The sequence below is a fragment of the Tetrahymena thermophila genome, assembly GCF_000189635.1.
Source record: "Tetrahymena thermophila SB210 genomic scaffold scf_8254645, whole genome shotgun sequence".
Taxonomy (NCBI): domain Eukaryota; phylum Ciliophora; class Oligohymenophorea; order Hymenostomatida; family Tetrahymenidae; genus Tetrahymena; species Tetrahymena thermophila.
Genome location: NW_002476413.1, coordinates 895,467 through 912,091, shown reverse-complemented (window position 1 = coordinate 912,091; position 16,625 = coordinate 895,467). Strand labels below are relative to the sequence as shown.

The 16,625-nt window shown below is 22.6% G+C and overlaps 4 protein-coding genes across 4 annotated transcripts; 3 read left to right on the top strand and 1 right to left on the bottom strand. All coding sequences in view use genetic code 6, as the record gives it.

Moving 5' to 3' along the window:
- Positions 1-86: 86 nt before the first annotated feature.
- Positions 87-6,233, top strand: TTHERM_00125500 (kinesin motor catalytic domain protein; the record flags this gene model as incomplete). The annotated part of the gene is made up of 16 exons (XM_001016229.2): positions 87-191; positions 268-394; positions 504-878; positions 1,396-1,629; positions 1,685-1,896; positions 1,959-2,208; positions 2,287-2,431; positions 2,491-2,748; positions 2,802-3,129; positions 3,193-3,498; positions 3,556-4,806; positions 4,873-5,166; positions 5,217-5,314; positions 5,364-5,673; positions 5,763-5,957; positions 6,006-6,233. The coding sequence occupies 16 exons, from the start codon at positions 87-89 to the stop codon at positions 6,231-6,233; spliced, it is 4,716 nt and encodes a 1,571-aa protein (XP_001016229.2).
- Positions 6,234-7,523: 1,290 nt separating this feature from the next.
- TTHERM_00125510 (hypothetical protein) lies at positions 7,524-8,660 on the top strand (the record flags this gene model as incomplete). The annotated part of the gene is made up of 1 exon (XM_001016230.3): positions 7,524-8,660. The coding sequence occupies one exon, from the start codon at positions 7,524-7,526 to the stop codon at positions 8,658-8,660; it is 1,137 nt and encodes a 378-aa protein (XP_001016230.1).
- A 1,254-nt stretch (positions 8,661-9,914) lies between these two features.
- TTHERM_00125520 (B-box zinc finger protein) lies at positions 9,915-11,078 on the top strand (the record flags this gene model as incomplete). Its single annotated transcript, XM_001016231.2, has 1 exon — positions 9,915-11,078. The coding sequence occupies one exon, from the start codon at positions 9,915-9,917 to the stop codon at positions 11,076-11,078; it is 1,164 nt and encodes a 387-aa protein (XP_001016231.2).
- Positions 11,079-12,159: 1,081 nt separating this feature from the next.
- TTHERM_00125530 (hypothetical protein) lies at positions 12,160-15,202 on the bottom strand (the record flags this gene model as incomplete). Its single annotated transcript, XM_001016232.2, has 11 exons — positions 12,160-12,506; positions 12,568-12,781; positions 12,841-12,921; positions 12,982-13,068; positions 13,134-13,244; positions 13,292-13,468; positions 13,527-13,682; positions 13,730-13,789; positions 14,238-14,369; positions 14,507-14,618; positions 14,778-15,202. 11 exons carry the CDS (start codon positions 15,200-15,202, stop codon positions 12,160-12,162), a joined length of 1,902 nt encoding a protein of 633 aa, XP_001016232.2.
- Positions 15,203-16,625: the final 1,423 nt, after the last annotated feature.

Below are 16,625 nucleotides of genomic sequence, written 5' to 3'. Positions count from 1 at the left end.
GCAAATTAAAAAGGACTAACTAGCAAATAAGAAAAAGAATAACAAAAGAAACACAGTACTGAGCAACAACTCAAAATATAATTTTAATGATTAAGACTGATCAAGAAAATATTTAGGTCTTGGTTCGTATCAGACCTCTCAATTCTAGAGAAAAAGCTGAAGGAGCCACTCCATGTATGCAAGTTGATAAGGTAAAATACATACTTTTTATTTCTTAAAACTGCATTTTAATATTGTTTATTAACATTACTTAAAAATAAAAATTAGAGTAATCCTACCACAGTAATTATTGATGGTAAAAGCTATAACTATGATTATATTACTGGCTCTGAGACTACTCAAGAGGATATTTTTCATATAGTTGGTAAACCTGTTGCTCTAGCTTGGTTGGAAGGTAAACATTTTTTCTTGTCTACAACATTAGTAGAATAATGTCAAAAATAGATATATGAAATTTGACATAAATAAAGAGCATTGTTTTATTTTTCTCCATGTTAAAATAGGTTATAATGCTTGTATATTTGCTTATGGTCAAACTGGTGCAGGTAAAACCTTCACCATGCAAGGTAAGGGGCTTATTGAAGAAGGAGCTGAATCTCCAAATAGAGGTCTTTAGCCTAGAGTTTTTGACTATGTATTTGGATTGATTAACTCTTTAAAAAAGGAAAACCCTGAAAATGAATATTTAATTACATGCAACTACCTTGAAATTTATAATGAATAAATTATGGATTTGCTTGCTGAGCAAAAGCATGATGCTAATGCTAAACCAGTTTAACTATCAGTTAGAGAAGATTTGAAAAAAGGAGTTTATGTCGAAAATTTATGTGAAGAAGTTGCAAATTCATCAGAAGATGCTATCAACTTACTAATTAAAGGTAAAAAATGACACTATTATCTATTAATATCTATTTAAGAATATACAAAATCAATAAATAGGAAATTTAATTTCGAAATCAGCCACAGTGAGCATTTTTTTTATTTCTCAAAAAATAAGATAAAAGGGGTTTGTTAATTACATCAAACAACTCTTTTATTTTAATTTAAATTTTCAAATTTTACCTCAATATTTTAATGTGAAATTTGCATTTTTATCTATTTATTTATTGATATTTGTAGAAAATATTCATAAATCAAGTTTGAATTATTCTAACTAGAATATTTTCTTAATGCATCAATTGAAAAGCAATTTATTACAATCATTTATAGCTGAAATAATATCAAAAATAAAATATTTCACTTCAGTTTTATTAAATTTGCTTTAAAAGCATTAAAAAAAAACTTGTTTGAAGTTAAAAAAATAAATTTGAAATTTTAGAAAAAATAAACCATTTTTACCTATTAATAAGATAACAAATCGAAATTTAAATGTTATTTTATATTTTATTATAAAAGGTGCCTCAGCTCGTCACGTTGGAGCTACTAAAATGAATGCAGATTCAAGCAGATCTCACTCTGTTTTTTCTTTGAATTTCTAATCTAAAATTGTTTCTAATGGTATGATACATGTTAAAAATTCTAAGTTGCATTTTGTAGATTTGGCTGGTTCTGAAAGACAAAAATCTACTGGAGCAGCTGGAGATCGTCTCAAAGAAGCATCCAATATCAATAAATCTTTAACCGTTCTTGGTACTAAACTGAATTTATAGAAAAACATATTTTAAAAATAAAAACTATTAAATAGGTTTGGTTATTAATGCTTTAGTCGAATCTGCTAATGGTAAAAGTAGACACATTCCTTACAGAGACAGTAAATTGACTTTCATTTTGAAAGACTCACTTGGAGGTAACTCAAGAACATTTATGATTGCTGCATGCTCAGAAGCCAACACATAATTTTAAGAAACCCTTTCTACTCTTAAGTTTGCTCAAAGAGCTAAGATGATTAAAAATAAGGTATTTTATTTGTTAAATACTAAAACTAAATTTGTATTAATATATTAAAATTTTAAAAACAGGCTTCCGTTAACGAAGAAAGTTAAGGAAATGTTTAGCAGCTTAAAAAAGAAATTTAAAAGCTTAAAGAAGAGTTGTAAGATGCTAAGAAAGCTTTATAAGAAATGGAGGAAAACTAAAAGAATATGACTAGAATTATAACACCTGCTAAATATACTCCAACTTCAATGAACCATGAGGCAGTTATTTAATTTTAACAGAAAAACTTTAAAGAAATTAATATCAAACTTGAAGAAGTCAATTAACTTTTAAGTAAATTTTAAAAAATTATAATATGAATTATTTATTTAAACAAAATAAATACTTGATAACTAATTTATTTTTATTTAGGCGATTTTAATGATTCTAGATCTAGAATCGAAGAATTCTTTAAAAATGAAAAATTGGGAGTTTTAAGAGTCTTCTAAGATATAGTTGACCAAAAGAAAATGGGATAAGATGTTGATATAATTAAAGCATTAACTTAAAAATCAGAGTAAATAAAGCTTATTTTTTTGATAAAATATCAATTAAATAATAATTAAAATATGATAGTATGGAAGAGGAAGGAATTAGTTCTTTATTAACTGAAATAGATTAAACGATTGTAGAAGACATTTAGTAAATGACACAGACATGCATTAAGTTAGAAGAATTTGAAGAAAGAAGAAAAGATTTTACATCTAAGTTAGAAAAAATAGGATTAATGAACTTTGGATGTCCTGAAAAAGAGAAAGAACTTGAAGAAGCTATCATTTAAAGAGAAAAAAGAATTATCGAACTTTAAAATGAACAGGCTCATTAGAATAAGCTGTAAAGAAAATAAGAATGATATAACGAGAATAACTGTTTTTTTTAATAATTAGGTTTAATTAATAATTAGAGGAAATTTCTAATTAAAGAGATCATTTTAAAGAAGTAAATCAAGGATTAAACAGTGAAATTTAATCTCTTTAGCAATAGATTGCCAAGAATGTCTAAACTCATGAAGAAAAAATTTAACAGTTTAAGAATGGTTTTGAAAGTAAATTAGCAGAGTATGACTAAAATTCATCTGAGATAAAGATTAAAAATATGGAATTAGCCGATGAAATTGATGAATTAAAGTCTCACATTGAGAATCTTAATAGAATTAAAGATGATATTAAATAGAAATGGGAAAATGCCTATGAAAATTATCAGAAGACATTACAAGTAATTATTTATTTAATCAGGTTATTGATGGAATATTAATTTTTTTAAAAATAATTTCTTTAGACTAAAAATGAAATAGAAAATTAGAAGGACTCAATTTAATCTTAATTAAATATTTCAAGAGAGGAAAATACAAACTTAATGTTTAAGTTAAGTGAGGCAGAGAATTTATACAATTAAGACCGTCTACACATGATGACTTTAGAAGATGAGCTAAATTCCTAAAAGAATATAATATAAGAAAAAGATCATTAAATAAATAATCTTGTCAGTAGAATTGAAGAAGAAAACCTTCGTCTTCAAGCAACTATTGATAAATAAAAGGATGACATTGCAAGCTTGGAAGATCAAATTACAAAATCAAAAGAAGTAAACATAGTCTTTGATTTTCATAAATGAAATTAAAATTTAATAAAAATAATTTAGGATATAGAAATTGCTTGTCAGACATTAGAGTTCTTGAATAAATAATTAGAAGAGAAATGCTAAGTAAATATCTAATTATAAGAAACATACAAGCAAGAGTTTAATTAAAGAGAAAAGTTTGAAAATGAATTGAAATACCTTTACCATAATGAAAAGAGTTAGCTTAACGTAGCTCTTAAACAAAATGAAATTTTTGAAAAATAGATTTAGGAAATTGAGCAAGAAATCACCTAAAAGATGGATAAAATTACTGATTTAGAGCATGATATTTTGGGTCTTTAGGAAAAGCTTAAAAATAATGAAAAGCGCCTGAACAGTTTAGAAGTCGAAAAAGAATATTACCGCAATGAAACAGAATAATAGATTCAGTAGATTTAAATTAAAGATGATAAAATTAAAGAAATAAATCAAGCCTTAGAAACTGCTTTATAAATGGGTGAATAACTAGAAATGGGTGTCTAAGAATATGAAAAATAAAATAAAATTCTAAGCGAATAATTGCTTTAGAAAGAGTAAGAAATATTAGAAAAAATTTTATAATTGGAAGATGCAGAATAGAAGATAAGAGTATCTCAAATGACTCACGAATTGCTTACTTAAAAGATTTCAGAATTAGAGAGTTAGTTAGGAGAACAAATTACTTTGAATACAGGCTTTTAAGATTAAATTGTGTTATTATCAGAAGAAAAGAAGGACCTAATTTAAAAAGAAGCTTAGTTGATTGAATCTAATTTAGAATAAGAAAAAACCATAATTGAGTTGAAGGAAAATTTACAATAATTGGAGTAATTGTGCAAGGAAAAAGAAACATAAATAGAGTAAATTAAATCTGATTTCTATGAACTAAAGAAGTCTTCAGAGGATTACTAGTAGATTTAAGATCATGAGCTAAAATCTGTCAAAGAGCAGAATAACAAACTTAATGAATAAGTGTAAAACTATGAATTTGAGGTATAAAACATGTAATAGAAGGCTTCTCAAATGGAAGAAGACATGGAAGTCTTAAAGTAAGAAATATAAGAAAAGCAAGAGCTCTACCTTCAAAGTGAAAAATCAAAGGAGGAACAGATCTCATAAAAAAATCAAAAGATAGAAGAACTCATTTAAGAAAGATAAGTCTATGAAGAAGAATTCGATAAAATTTAAACTAAATATTCAAACCAAATGCGTAATATATCTGAACTTCAACAATCATTTTAAGCAGCCAGAACTGAAAATGAATCTATTAAAAAACAAATCGAAGATAATAGAGTATTTATTTATTTATAATAAATTTAATAAAATGAAAATTTAATGATACATTTTTGTAATAAAAAGGGATAAATGGAGATCTTCTAATTAGAGAAATAAAAGTTTGAAATAGAGAAACAAAAGCTTGAAACTGAAAGACAAACTATCTAATAAGAAATGTATTAGAAAGATATCCTCATTTAAAAATTCAAAGAAGAATAAGAACAAATAGGATGCAAGTTTGAAATATTCAAGACCTTACACGAGTAAATAGAAGAATAAAAGAATGTTTATCAGTCTAAATATGTCAATAAAAGTAAAGAGCTTGATAATTACGAATAAAAATACAATACCCTTGAATAAGCTATGGAAAGACTTAATGTAATATTTTAGATTTTATTAAAATTCTTTAAAAATATTTTATTAAATAGGAAAAACTTACTATAAAATAATTGGAAAATAACAAACTAACTAACTAGATTCTTATTATGCAATCCAATAGAGAGAAAAACTAATTTACATAAGAAGAGTAATTTATTAATTTTAAAAAACATAGTTTTAAATTTGTTTTTATATAGCTTGTAAAGAGATTTGAAAAAATCAAGAGAAGAATGCTCTCAGATCAAACAAAAATACAAGGCTCTTATATTGGAAAGATAAGTCTAATCACAATAAGCTAACAGATTTAATGGAAATGCTAATGATCAAAACATCATAATTAAAAAATTAGAGGAAGAGAACAATAAAATTAAGGATTAATTTAATAAATACAAGCAAATATCAGAAAAAAAGATAAATGAAATATGTGAAAAGCTTAATAGAGGAATATCCACTGCAACCATAGTCAAAGATATTTCTAACTCGACTGAGATAGCCAAGAAATTAGAAGTAATCTATTTTTTTTAAAATAAATAAAGATCTTAATTGTTTAATTAACTTCTTTTATATTTTAAAAAATATTTTATTATATTTAATAGAAATAATGTGAAATTATAAATGAAAAAAACATGGGAATATTAGAGATAAATATTCTAGTAAGAAACTATCTTATAGATTGCAAGAAGGGATAAATTGATCCTACTTAAAAAGACGAATATCTTGAAAAAATTTAATCTTAAGAAGATACTACTGCTCTAAAAGAGGTTCTTTCAAGTGTTTTGAAGAGTGTTGAGGTAAAAAAATTTGTTTTCTAATTTATATTAAAAATAATTCATTTATAGGAAAGAGAAAGAAAGGTATAACAAGAAATGTATTAGTTAAAAGAAAAGAAGGCCTCATATGAATATTATAGATCTAAGTGTGAGGAACTTGAATTCAGATACGAGAAGAAGAATTCTGAAACGGGTGAGAAAATTCTTAACAGAAAAAGAAAATTGAGCGTAAAAGAAAATGAGGTACCAATTTTAGGTGAGATAGATTTAAATAAAAAAGTAAAAGCAAATTTTTGAAAAAAAGATTTAATAAATCAGAAAAGAAAATATGCTGGAAAAAACGATTTTAATTGTTAAATATAAAACATCAATTTTAATTTGAAGTAATTCAAACAATTTATAGAAAGTAAGTTAAAAAAATTAATAATCTAATAAAAAAATAAATTAGATCTATAAAATATCATTAACTTCCTCTATAGAATAAATAATCAATCAATCAATCAAACAACTTATATAAATAAATATAAATCAATAAATCAACAAAACAAAAAATATATAATTTTTAAATATTATATTGAAGAGTACAATCTTTTGTGTTACTAACTAATTAACTATTTTATAAAAATGTATTTATTTTTTAATATAAATTCATAGAGTTCTCACAAATTTTATTCTTTATAATTATAAATCAAGGCTTATCTTTTTCAAATGCTATTTATCATTATTTCAATTTTTTATTTTAACAAAAATACTAAATATAATACTTATTTGCTTAACAATATTAATTCTAAGAACTAGCAATTTAAATTTTAACAAAATATTTAATAAACTTACAAATATTGCAAATTTTTTTTATGATTTACTCCATATTTTAATTTACTTCTACTTATTTAGATATAATTTTATTTAAAATGTAAATGTCAGTGAATGAAAATTAATTTTCTTTATTTATTTTGATCAGGTGTTTTGTAAAAATAAACTCATTTCTTTCTAATTAGAAAAAATATAATTAAAGATTTATAATTTATTAAAAAATATTTAAAAATATATATTAAAAATATTAGTTAGTGATTAACTAACACTTATATAGTATTCATTTAAAAATATTCTTTATCAAATATTTATTTTTTTAGAATTTGGTTAAATGATATTATTGTATTTATTTTCTTTTACAAACATGTAACATGTATGGTTACAAACATATATTTTCTTTTATATATATCTTAATATTTATTTATAATAATATTTTCAATTTTTTGTGTCTCGTTTTTAGGTCCTTTTTTTTCAAAGTCTTTTTTCAATCCTAAAATTTGTACTTCTTGTTCGCTTAACTGTGCTTAACTGGTTAAATGATATTATTTTTTAATTACCATAAAAATTTTAAGTACCGTGATTAAATTTAAAAGTTTTAAATTATATTTGTAAAAAAAATGACCTAATGCTGCAAGGCTTGATACAATTATTTGGAATGATAAAAATTTTTACATATAGCATGATAAATTATATTTTTAGTATATATTTATGTCATTAAGCTTTACTTATTTATTTTTCTTTTTATATTAGTAAAAAATTATCAGAAGAGATAAAATGAAAACAATATCATAAGAAGAAGCTAATAGTTAGTTAAATAAACCAGCTAAACTCGTTAAAAAGTTCAAAAAAATATGGAAGTACAAAATTAACTTTTATTGTAAAAAACACAACTAAAAATTCACTTTGAGGTGTTATTTATGCAAAAAAAAAATATGCAACAGTTGTGAAAAAAAAGGAATAGAAGATAATCATATATTTAAAGGTATCTTTAGTGGAAATGATACAGATTCAACCTTTACCTTTGAGAAATATTTTGAGCTTAATAATTAATACTGCAAATCTAATGTGGTATCATATGTAGATTAACAGACTAAGAGGTTGATGTTATTGTTTTGTAGTAACTATTTCTTAAATGACTTTGATTTGGAAGCTAAATGTGTTAAGAGGTAGATTTTAATGGTAGAAAACTCTTATCGTATGAAGACGATAAAAAATGTATAATTACTGATTTGGCATAATTATACTATTCGCATGTTTGATATTAACTTTATGGCTTAAAGATAAATAGGAAAATTGGAATTTATTGTTCATGATATCGAATATTTTGAGAATAGGTAAATTTTGGTTGTTGCCAGTGAAGGCGGAGGAGTATATCTAATGAACATGAAACTCAGGATTGTTAGAAAAATTAAAAATAGTGAACATCTTTTCTTTTTTGAAATTGACAAATTAAGTCAAGAACACCTGCTTTGTTCAACAATATAGCCTACAATACAAATAATTTATATTCATAAAATAAATGTTATTACAGGCATAACAGACGAGCTTTTCAAAAAAACACCTGATCATAGAAATCGTTAGAGATTAAACTTTTTGCTTACTATGCGTGATTGCAAAAAGAATTACAGAAGAATTGGTGAAAAAGCCTTAGATTATGTCAACACATATTATAGAAACTCATACATTTCTAAGTTAGTAGATAACTAATTTATAATACTTATCAATTTTCATATGAGAAGATTGATAATTTGTGATTTATTAAAGGAAGAAGTAGTTCAAATAATATCACTCCCTAAAAATAGTGTTATGTACTATTACATATACATCACCAATGACTATATTGTGATACCTGCTAATGATTTTTTAATTTACAAAAGAAAATTTGTACAAAATCAAGTCTCAGTAAATTGAAAAATAGAAAAATAAACTTTACAAATTTGTAAAAAAATACAAATAAATTAGTTGAATATTATAATAAAAAAACATTAAAAATATTAAAATAGACTTTCATAAAAATATTCTTTAATTTACATGTAGCGAGCAAGTAATGTTCTTCATATTATTAATATATAATTTATCATTTTTCATTCAATTTCTATTTATTCTTTATTTAAAATTTACACTTAATATTCCTTCTGCCTAGATTTTGTCAGTTGTTTTAGCTTATCTTTTAGTTTTTTTTATATCAATTTAGTAGCTTTGGTTGTTGTTATCTCCATTCTAACTAGGTTATGATTTATTTATTTATATCAGTATATTTTTATGATTTCGATGTAAATTTATAGAATATTTCTTATAAACCTATTTAAAGATATTTGTTAGTTTATTTGCTCTTTTATATAATTTCAAAAATTTTTCATTCAATTTCTATTTATAATTTCTTTAAAATTTACACTTAATATTCTTTTCTGCTATTTTTTCAGTTGTTTTAGTTTATTCTTTAGTTTATTTTATATCAATTTAGTAGCTTTGGTTGTTGTTATCTCCATTCTAACTAGTTTATGACTTATTAGTATCAGTATTTTTTTATGATTTCGATGTAAATTTATTAGAATATTGAATCAATCTTATAAACCTATTTAAAGATATTTGTTAGTTTATATATTCTAATCTTAAAAATCAAAATTTAATAAGTAAACAAATATTCTAAAAAATAAATATTTTTTGTTTGAAATATGATCATGAAAATGAAATAATTATTTTTTTTTATTTACTTCAAAATTGACTCTATTTTGATGCTGCTTTATTTGTCCTCGTTTTAAAACTTGTTACAATTTTTTTATTAAAAATAGAAATTTGTAAATTTAAATTTCAATTCAAAATTAATGAATAAATTTAAAGAAAAAGATTTCAACTAAATCTTGTTTAAGAAAGACTAAAATTAATAAATTAAAAAATAAATTTATTTATTAATAATTATTTTTTCAAAAATAAGATAAATTTCTTGTAAATTTATTTTTAATTCTACTTAGACTAAAGATTTGCAATTTTAATTAAATACTTGATAAGAAAGAATTATTATATCCATAAGTAAAGAGAATAGCCAAAAAGAATTTTTATTAAGAAAATTATTATATAAAAATCAAATTAGCTAAAGTAATAATTAGAAATAGCCAAGCGAGTCTATTTTATAAGAATTTTTTATTTCTTTTTATTTCAAGTAAGATGGAATTTGATGATCTTTCAGATTATGACCCAATGAGTATTAGTGATATTTTTAGCTAAACAGTGCAACCTAGATAAATTAAGAAAAAGTGGAAATATCCATTGAATTATTATTGTTTGAAACATAAATCTAAATTCACATATAGGTGCCTTTCGTGTGATGAAAATTTTTGCGATATTTGCTCAAACAAGTTTCATGCAGACCATGATATCGAAGATATAGGCTTAAAGTAAAAAGAAAAGTACATGAATTATGCACTTGATTTCCGTATAAACAATGTATACTGTGTCTCAAATGTGGTATCGTATGTTCATAATAAAACTAAAAAGACAATGCTATTATTTTTCACTGCTCACAAGTAAAAAATATGTGAGCTAGATTTGGAAACAAGATAAATTACAAGACAGGTAAATTAAGGTAAATGCTTCAATCAGTTGATTGTTATTGATAACAAAACTTTACTTGCAGGTTCTGTTTTTGGTTGCATCAAGCTTTTCAATATATCAAATATGAAATAAACTTACTAGTATTAATAGAAATAATATATCAAGTAAATTGTTTATTTTGAAAAGTATAAAATAATTGCTATGCTAAATGATGGCGAAGATTCTGTTGTTTTGCTAAATGAAAAACTTAAAATAATAAGGATAATCGTAAGCCCTATAAGAGGATGCTATTTTAATTAGATAGAAAAGCTAAACGATATTCATTTATTTACCTGTTCTGATATATATACTCCTATCCTCAAATGGGATATTAGAAATGGTTAGTTAATTTAATCTTTTAACAAGCAAAGCATGGGAATACAATAAATAAAAACACTAAATCTAAATAGAGTAATCACAATTAGTCTAAGCTATAGTATGGTGTTGAGAGATGCTTAGCTGAATAAAATCAGTACTATTACTAATAAATATAATATGATAGATTTTATTGATATGTATAACTAGTAAACTATTGCGTTTACAAATAATCTTAACTAATAAATTACCATCTTTAACTTAGTCAAATCTAAATTACTTTAAAATATTACCTTGCCCACAAATGAAAACTAAATAACAGGACTCAAAATAGTAAATAACTAAATAATTGCCTCTGGAAAAGATCTTTATATTTATACCAACAGACCTGTTTAAATTTCATCTTTTAACTCGTAAATTTGACAAAATTAATTTCTAAATAAAAATTTTATATTTTAACCTACTTCTTAATTCTTTATATCATAATTTAATTTATTTTTAATAAATCTCTAACTTTTATTTTTAAAATTAAAATATAATTTATGGATCCATAAATTTATTTATTAAAATAAATTAATTGATAAAACATCTAAGAATAATATATTTGTAAAATAAATTTATTTCAATTAATTAAATCTTAATCTTAAAAAATTGTAAATCCATCTAGTCTTATAAATTAAACTTTTTCAAATAAATTTTTTTAATTCAAGAAATTTATTTTTTTATTTTAAATTCTAAAAATGAATTGTTTTGTAAAATAAATTTATTTCAATTAATTAAATCTTAATCTTAAAAAATTGTAAATCCATCTAGTCTTATAAATTAAACTTTTTCAAATAACTTTTTTTAATTCAAGAAATTTATTTTTTTATTTTAAATTCTAAAAATGAATTATTTTTAACTTAATTAAAATCTTAATTTTATTTTTAATATGTTTTTTATCATTTTAATTTTATTAATAAAATATTTTTGTAATTTTTTTAAAAGAAAGTAAATTATTGATAAACTTTAAATAAAATTTCTTAATTTTTTCTAAATTAATCAATTTTAAATTAATTAAGTTGAAGATAAAGAATTAATATAACTAAAAATATCCATTTATTTTGCCAACATTCTTTTAGCACATTAAAAAAATTTTTATATAAAAAAAAAATTTAATTGTTTTAAATTTAATTTTAGATTTTATTTTTAATTTCAGTGATTCTTTTATTTTTTTGATAAAATTTAAATTGAGGAATTTAAGAGTTTATTTTTAGTTTAATTTTATTCTAGTCTATTCCATATTTTTACATATTGTAATAATGCTAGCTATTGGTAAAATACTTCTACATTGATTAAATTTTTGTACTTACAGAGATGAAATTCTAATTAAAAATTATTTAAGGAAATAAAATGAAAATATTAACAAAATAAGTAAAATATAAAGACTGATCGATTTGATGTGATGATAATTTTATTATTTTTTTAAATCAACTTAAATTTTTTTATTATAAACTTCATTGATTCATTTTAAAGGTTCAGGATATCTTCCCAATTGTGAATTATTGCCACCAATGCTATTGTCAACACTGGGTCTATAAATCTAACGATTCATAACAGCCTTTTGGAATTCTTTTGAGATATAAGGATTTTGGTTGTTGAAAGGCATAGGGTTATAAATTGGATTATGGCCATAAGTGAGATTTTTTGGTTAGTGCTAACTCTTTGATGAGATTGAGCCATCATAGTTTTAACCATAATTTACGGGATGCTCATATTTTCTATCAGGTTCTCCAATTTTTTGATATTATCCAAGATTTGGGTGACTTTGCATGATCAAGCTATTCTGAGCAGCTTTTGCAAGGGTACGATCTTTATAAATAAATTATTGAATCATACATGTAAAAAATTTTTTAATTTAAGGATGAATTACTTGGTCCACCAATAATAGGAGAAGTACCTCCATTATAAGGAGATTAGGAAGCAGAATTGTTAATGTCAATATCAGTTGTGTTGTTTTACTTTCTTATTTTATCCATGATTTGTTCTTATAAGACTTCTCTATTCTATCTAGGTGGTAATTAACCTATTTAAGGAGCCCATCCAGGAAGCATAGTGTATAGACCATTGTCATACATTTTGTATGCCTTAATTATTTTTAACAAATCAATTATATTATTACAAAATTAATTTAATTATAAATTACCTAAAGATCAAGTCTATTTAATCCCTTTTCATTTCTTGTCATTCTTTATTCATTCATAAGAATGTCTTATTTTTCTTTGTACTGATTTTTTAAAACATTAAATTTATTTAAATATTGCTAATTAATTGCTTGCAATTTTACTTGTTAATCAAGGAAATCTTTGTATTTTTTTTTATTATCTGCATCTTCTTACTTCTTGAATGTTTAGTACTCTTACAAATTTTACAACTTTTATATTAAAATTTTATTTTAAAATTCATTTTATTTATTTTATTAGTTAGTTAGCTAGTTACATCTTATAGTCTTTCTTTCACTTGTTGCTCTTTTAAATTTTTTTCTAGTTCGTTTTAGTATTTCTTTTCTCCCATTAGGTATTAATTTTTCTCCGAAGTTTCTAAAAGTTACTAAAAAAAATAATTTTATTTGATGGTCTAGATTTAATTTTATTTACATTTCTTTATCTTTGTATTTTATCAATTTCACTTTGGAGTCTACGACGTTCAGCTTCAGTTACACCTTTGCTAATTAAGTCTTCTAACTCTCTTTATTTCTTCACTAGTGGCATATAAACATTATTGAAGTGATTTTCATGAAGCTTTTATTGGTTTTCTGCTGCCATCCTATAAAACTAATTTAATTTTTTTATTATTTTACATAAAATAAATCATATTAATTTAGTTAGTTACATTCTTATAATTTTCTTCTTTAGTCAATTCTCTTTCTGCGTTCATCTAAATTAGATCGTTATATTCCATTTTATTTTGCATTTCGTTTTGCTTTTCAGCAGCCTTTCTTGCTTATGCTCTTTAGTAATCATTTAAAACAGCATTTTTGAGAAATTCCTACAAAAAAGTTTTTGTTAATTTTCATCTTATAAATAATAGTTTACTTTATGTTCTTTGTTTCTGCGCTATTCTTCTGTTATTCTTTGTTAATTGTATTCCAGAAGCTATTTTTATTTATTTTCAGTTACAAAAATTTTTAGATTTTATTATCCAAAAGAAACAAATGCAATCAATTGCTTGCTTTTTTTAATTGAATTAAATCTGATTCTCACTAACTAACAAAATATAATTGGAGCGTGTTTGTTTGTTTATTTAAATCAAATTTTAACTTGAACTGTGAAATTAATTTTTATTAAAAAAGAAGTAAATTCATAAATTAATTAAGTCACGATTACAGCTGAAATTAATAAAGACTATTGAAAGTTTTACTTAAGTCTACGTCAGAATAATTTATTAAATTTTTGCATTCAAGCAATTGTAATTTTTTTAAAACACCTCTTAGGCATTAAACCCCACAAATGTTTGAAACAAAATCAAAAAAATAATCAACTAAAGTTTGCAATTGATTTTCATTTTTTTCTATATATAGATTGTTAGTTTTATATAATTTACCTTATTCTCCCAGTCGTTTTTCTAGAGCTTATATTCTTAATCTTTTCTTTATTACTCCTCTCTCTATCTTTGATAATATTCAGCCATATTTTGTTGCATAATTTTTCTATCATCTCTATTTCTAGCTAGTTCCTTTTGAAATATAAATATAACAACTATTTACATTATCACTTCAATACTTAAAAATAAAGTGTGTTTGTATTTGTAAATCAATATGAATGTGCTTGATTTTGCTTGTTTTTGATGATTTAAATGAAGAAAAGGTTTACCTCCTAATAGACAGCCATTCTTCTTAAAACTTCTTCATGTTCTCTCTTCTTATAATTTAATTCTTACTATTTCTATTAAAGTTGCTACATCATCTTCTTATCCAACTCAGATCTATTAGTTTTTTTTAACATATTGTTTAGTTAATATGATATTAATCAATTTCTCTACTTGTAAAATCGAATGACAAATATAAAAATAATATAAAAACTCTAGATAATATATTTTAAATTGAATGCATAGTTTAATAAAGAATATTATAATAAAAATTACAAGAGCTCCTTTTAACGTAAACGATTTATTTCGATTTCATTTTTACGTATTTCCTCATTGACTTCTGAAAGATGCTTTTCTACTCCTATCCATTCACTCTTTTTATTGAGTTTATCTACGGGATACTTTCTCCTCATTTCAGTATTGAAAGTTTTAGCTGTTTCATTGTTGTTTCTATACAATCCCTATTGATAATCGACAGATCCTCCAGCTTAAACAGGATCTGTTTATATAGATGCATATTAATCTGGATACTGCTAGTTTTGCTATTATTGAGGCTGTTGTGAGTATTAGATACTATCGTATTACCCACCTACTCCATTTACATCACTATTTCCATTACCATAACTTGCTCCGTTTTAATAAGGTTGTTAAAGCTATTGTTATTATTGGTCGTGTCTATAAACGTTATATTAGTTGCTCATTTTTCTTTTGCTAGTAATTAGTTTTCCTTTTAATTTTGATCAATTTGTTTTGCGCAGATAATTATAATAAACTTTTAGTTTCTTTTTTGAAACTAAGAGAGTGCTTCGTCGGTTTTTTAATTCAATATATTATCTTCAATTACTTTAAAGTGAAATATTCTTTGAACAATGAAAATTAATGTAAAAAAGCATTTGTTTATTTATTTATCTATCTATCTATTTATCAATTCACTTAATAACTCCCTCCATCTCTACTCAACTTTTCTAATATTTTTTTTATTTTTCGACTTTAAACCTATCTTTATTTTTTGATCTCTTTACAAACCCTTCATAAATACCTTCAGCTTATTTTATATTAGAATGTAAATTTTAAAGACATGATTGATTACTTATTACCAATTATCAAAATATTTATTTTATGAGGTAATCAAACAAATTATTTTTACAAAGACCATAGAATTTAAGTATGTTCGAGCAAGCTTAACCTAACAAAATTATATATTTATTTTTGTGATAAAATTTTGATTTTTTTCAACAATTTTTAAGCAGTAAAATAATTAAAAGGCACATTAACTCATTTTTTAAATTATTTAGATTAAAATATGTTTTTTGAAATGTGCTCATTTCTTAAGTAACGAAATCTGAATTTTTTGTTAGTTTATGGCATTAATTAAAATAAGTAATAAAATCAAAATTATAATTATAAATACGATTTTTACCAAAAATAGTATTTTATTTGAAATTATGTTACAAGTAAAAAGATTACCATAAAACAAATTAAAAAAATGAATTATTTTTAACATATTTTTAGAATTGCTTATTGCTATTTTTATATATAACTTACATTAAAAAATAATTTTAATTACTTTCGAAATGTCTTATAATAAATTATAAAACAAAATACAAATTTTTAATTTTATTTCCTATTATATTGCATATAATCAATGTTATCATATGAAAATTCCTTATTGATTGAAAATTCTTTAAAAAGAATTATTTTAAATTATTTTTAATTTGTAAAAAATTATGAAAAACAAATTTAATTTAAAGAAAAAAGATTTGCTTCTTTCAATTAAATAATTTAGCATAAAATAATAAGTAGGAAATTTTTTATTTTTTTAATTGATTTATGATAATTATTTTTTAGACTTTCATTTTGATCCATATTGGTAATTAATTTATTTAATTTATACAGATTTATAAATTAGTATTCTACTAATCACTTTTTATAGTTTTAAATTAGAATTATATTAGGATTATTAACTCAAACTAAGATGATTAAAATTTAAATAATAAAAATAATTAATAGATAAAAATTAAATTAATTTTTTTAAAAATAAAGCTAAAATTTTATTTTGCATTAAACTTATTTATTTAGTTATGTAATTATATTTATTCTAGTAATACTTGATATAGATAGTAA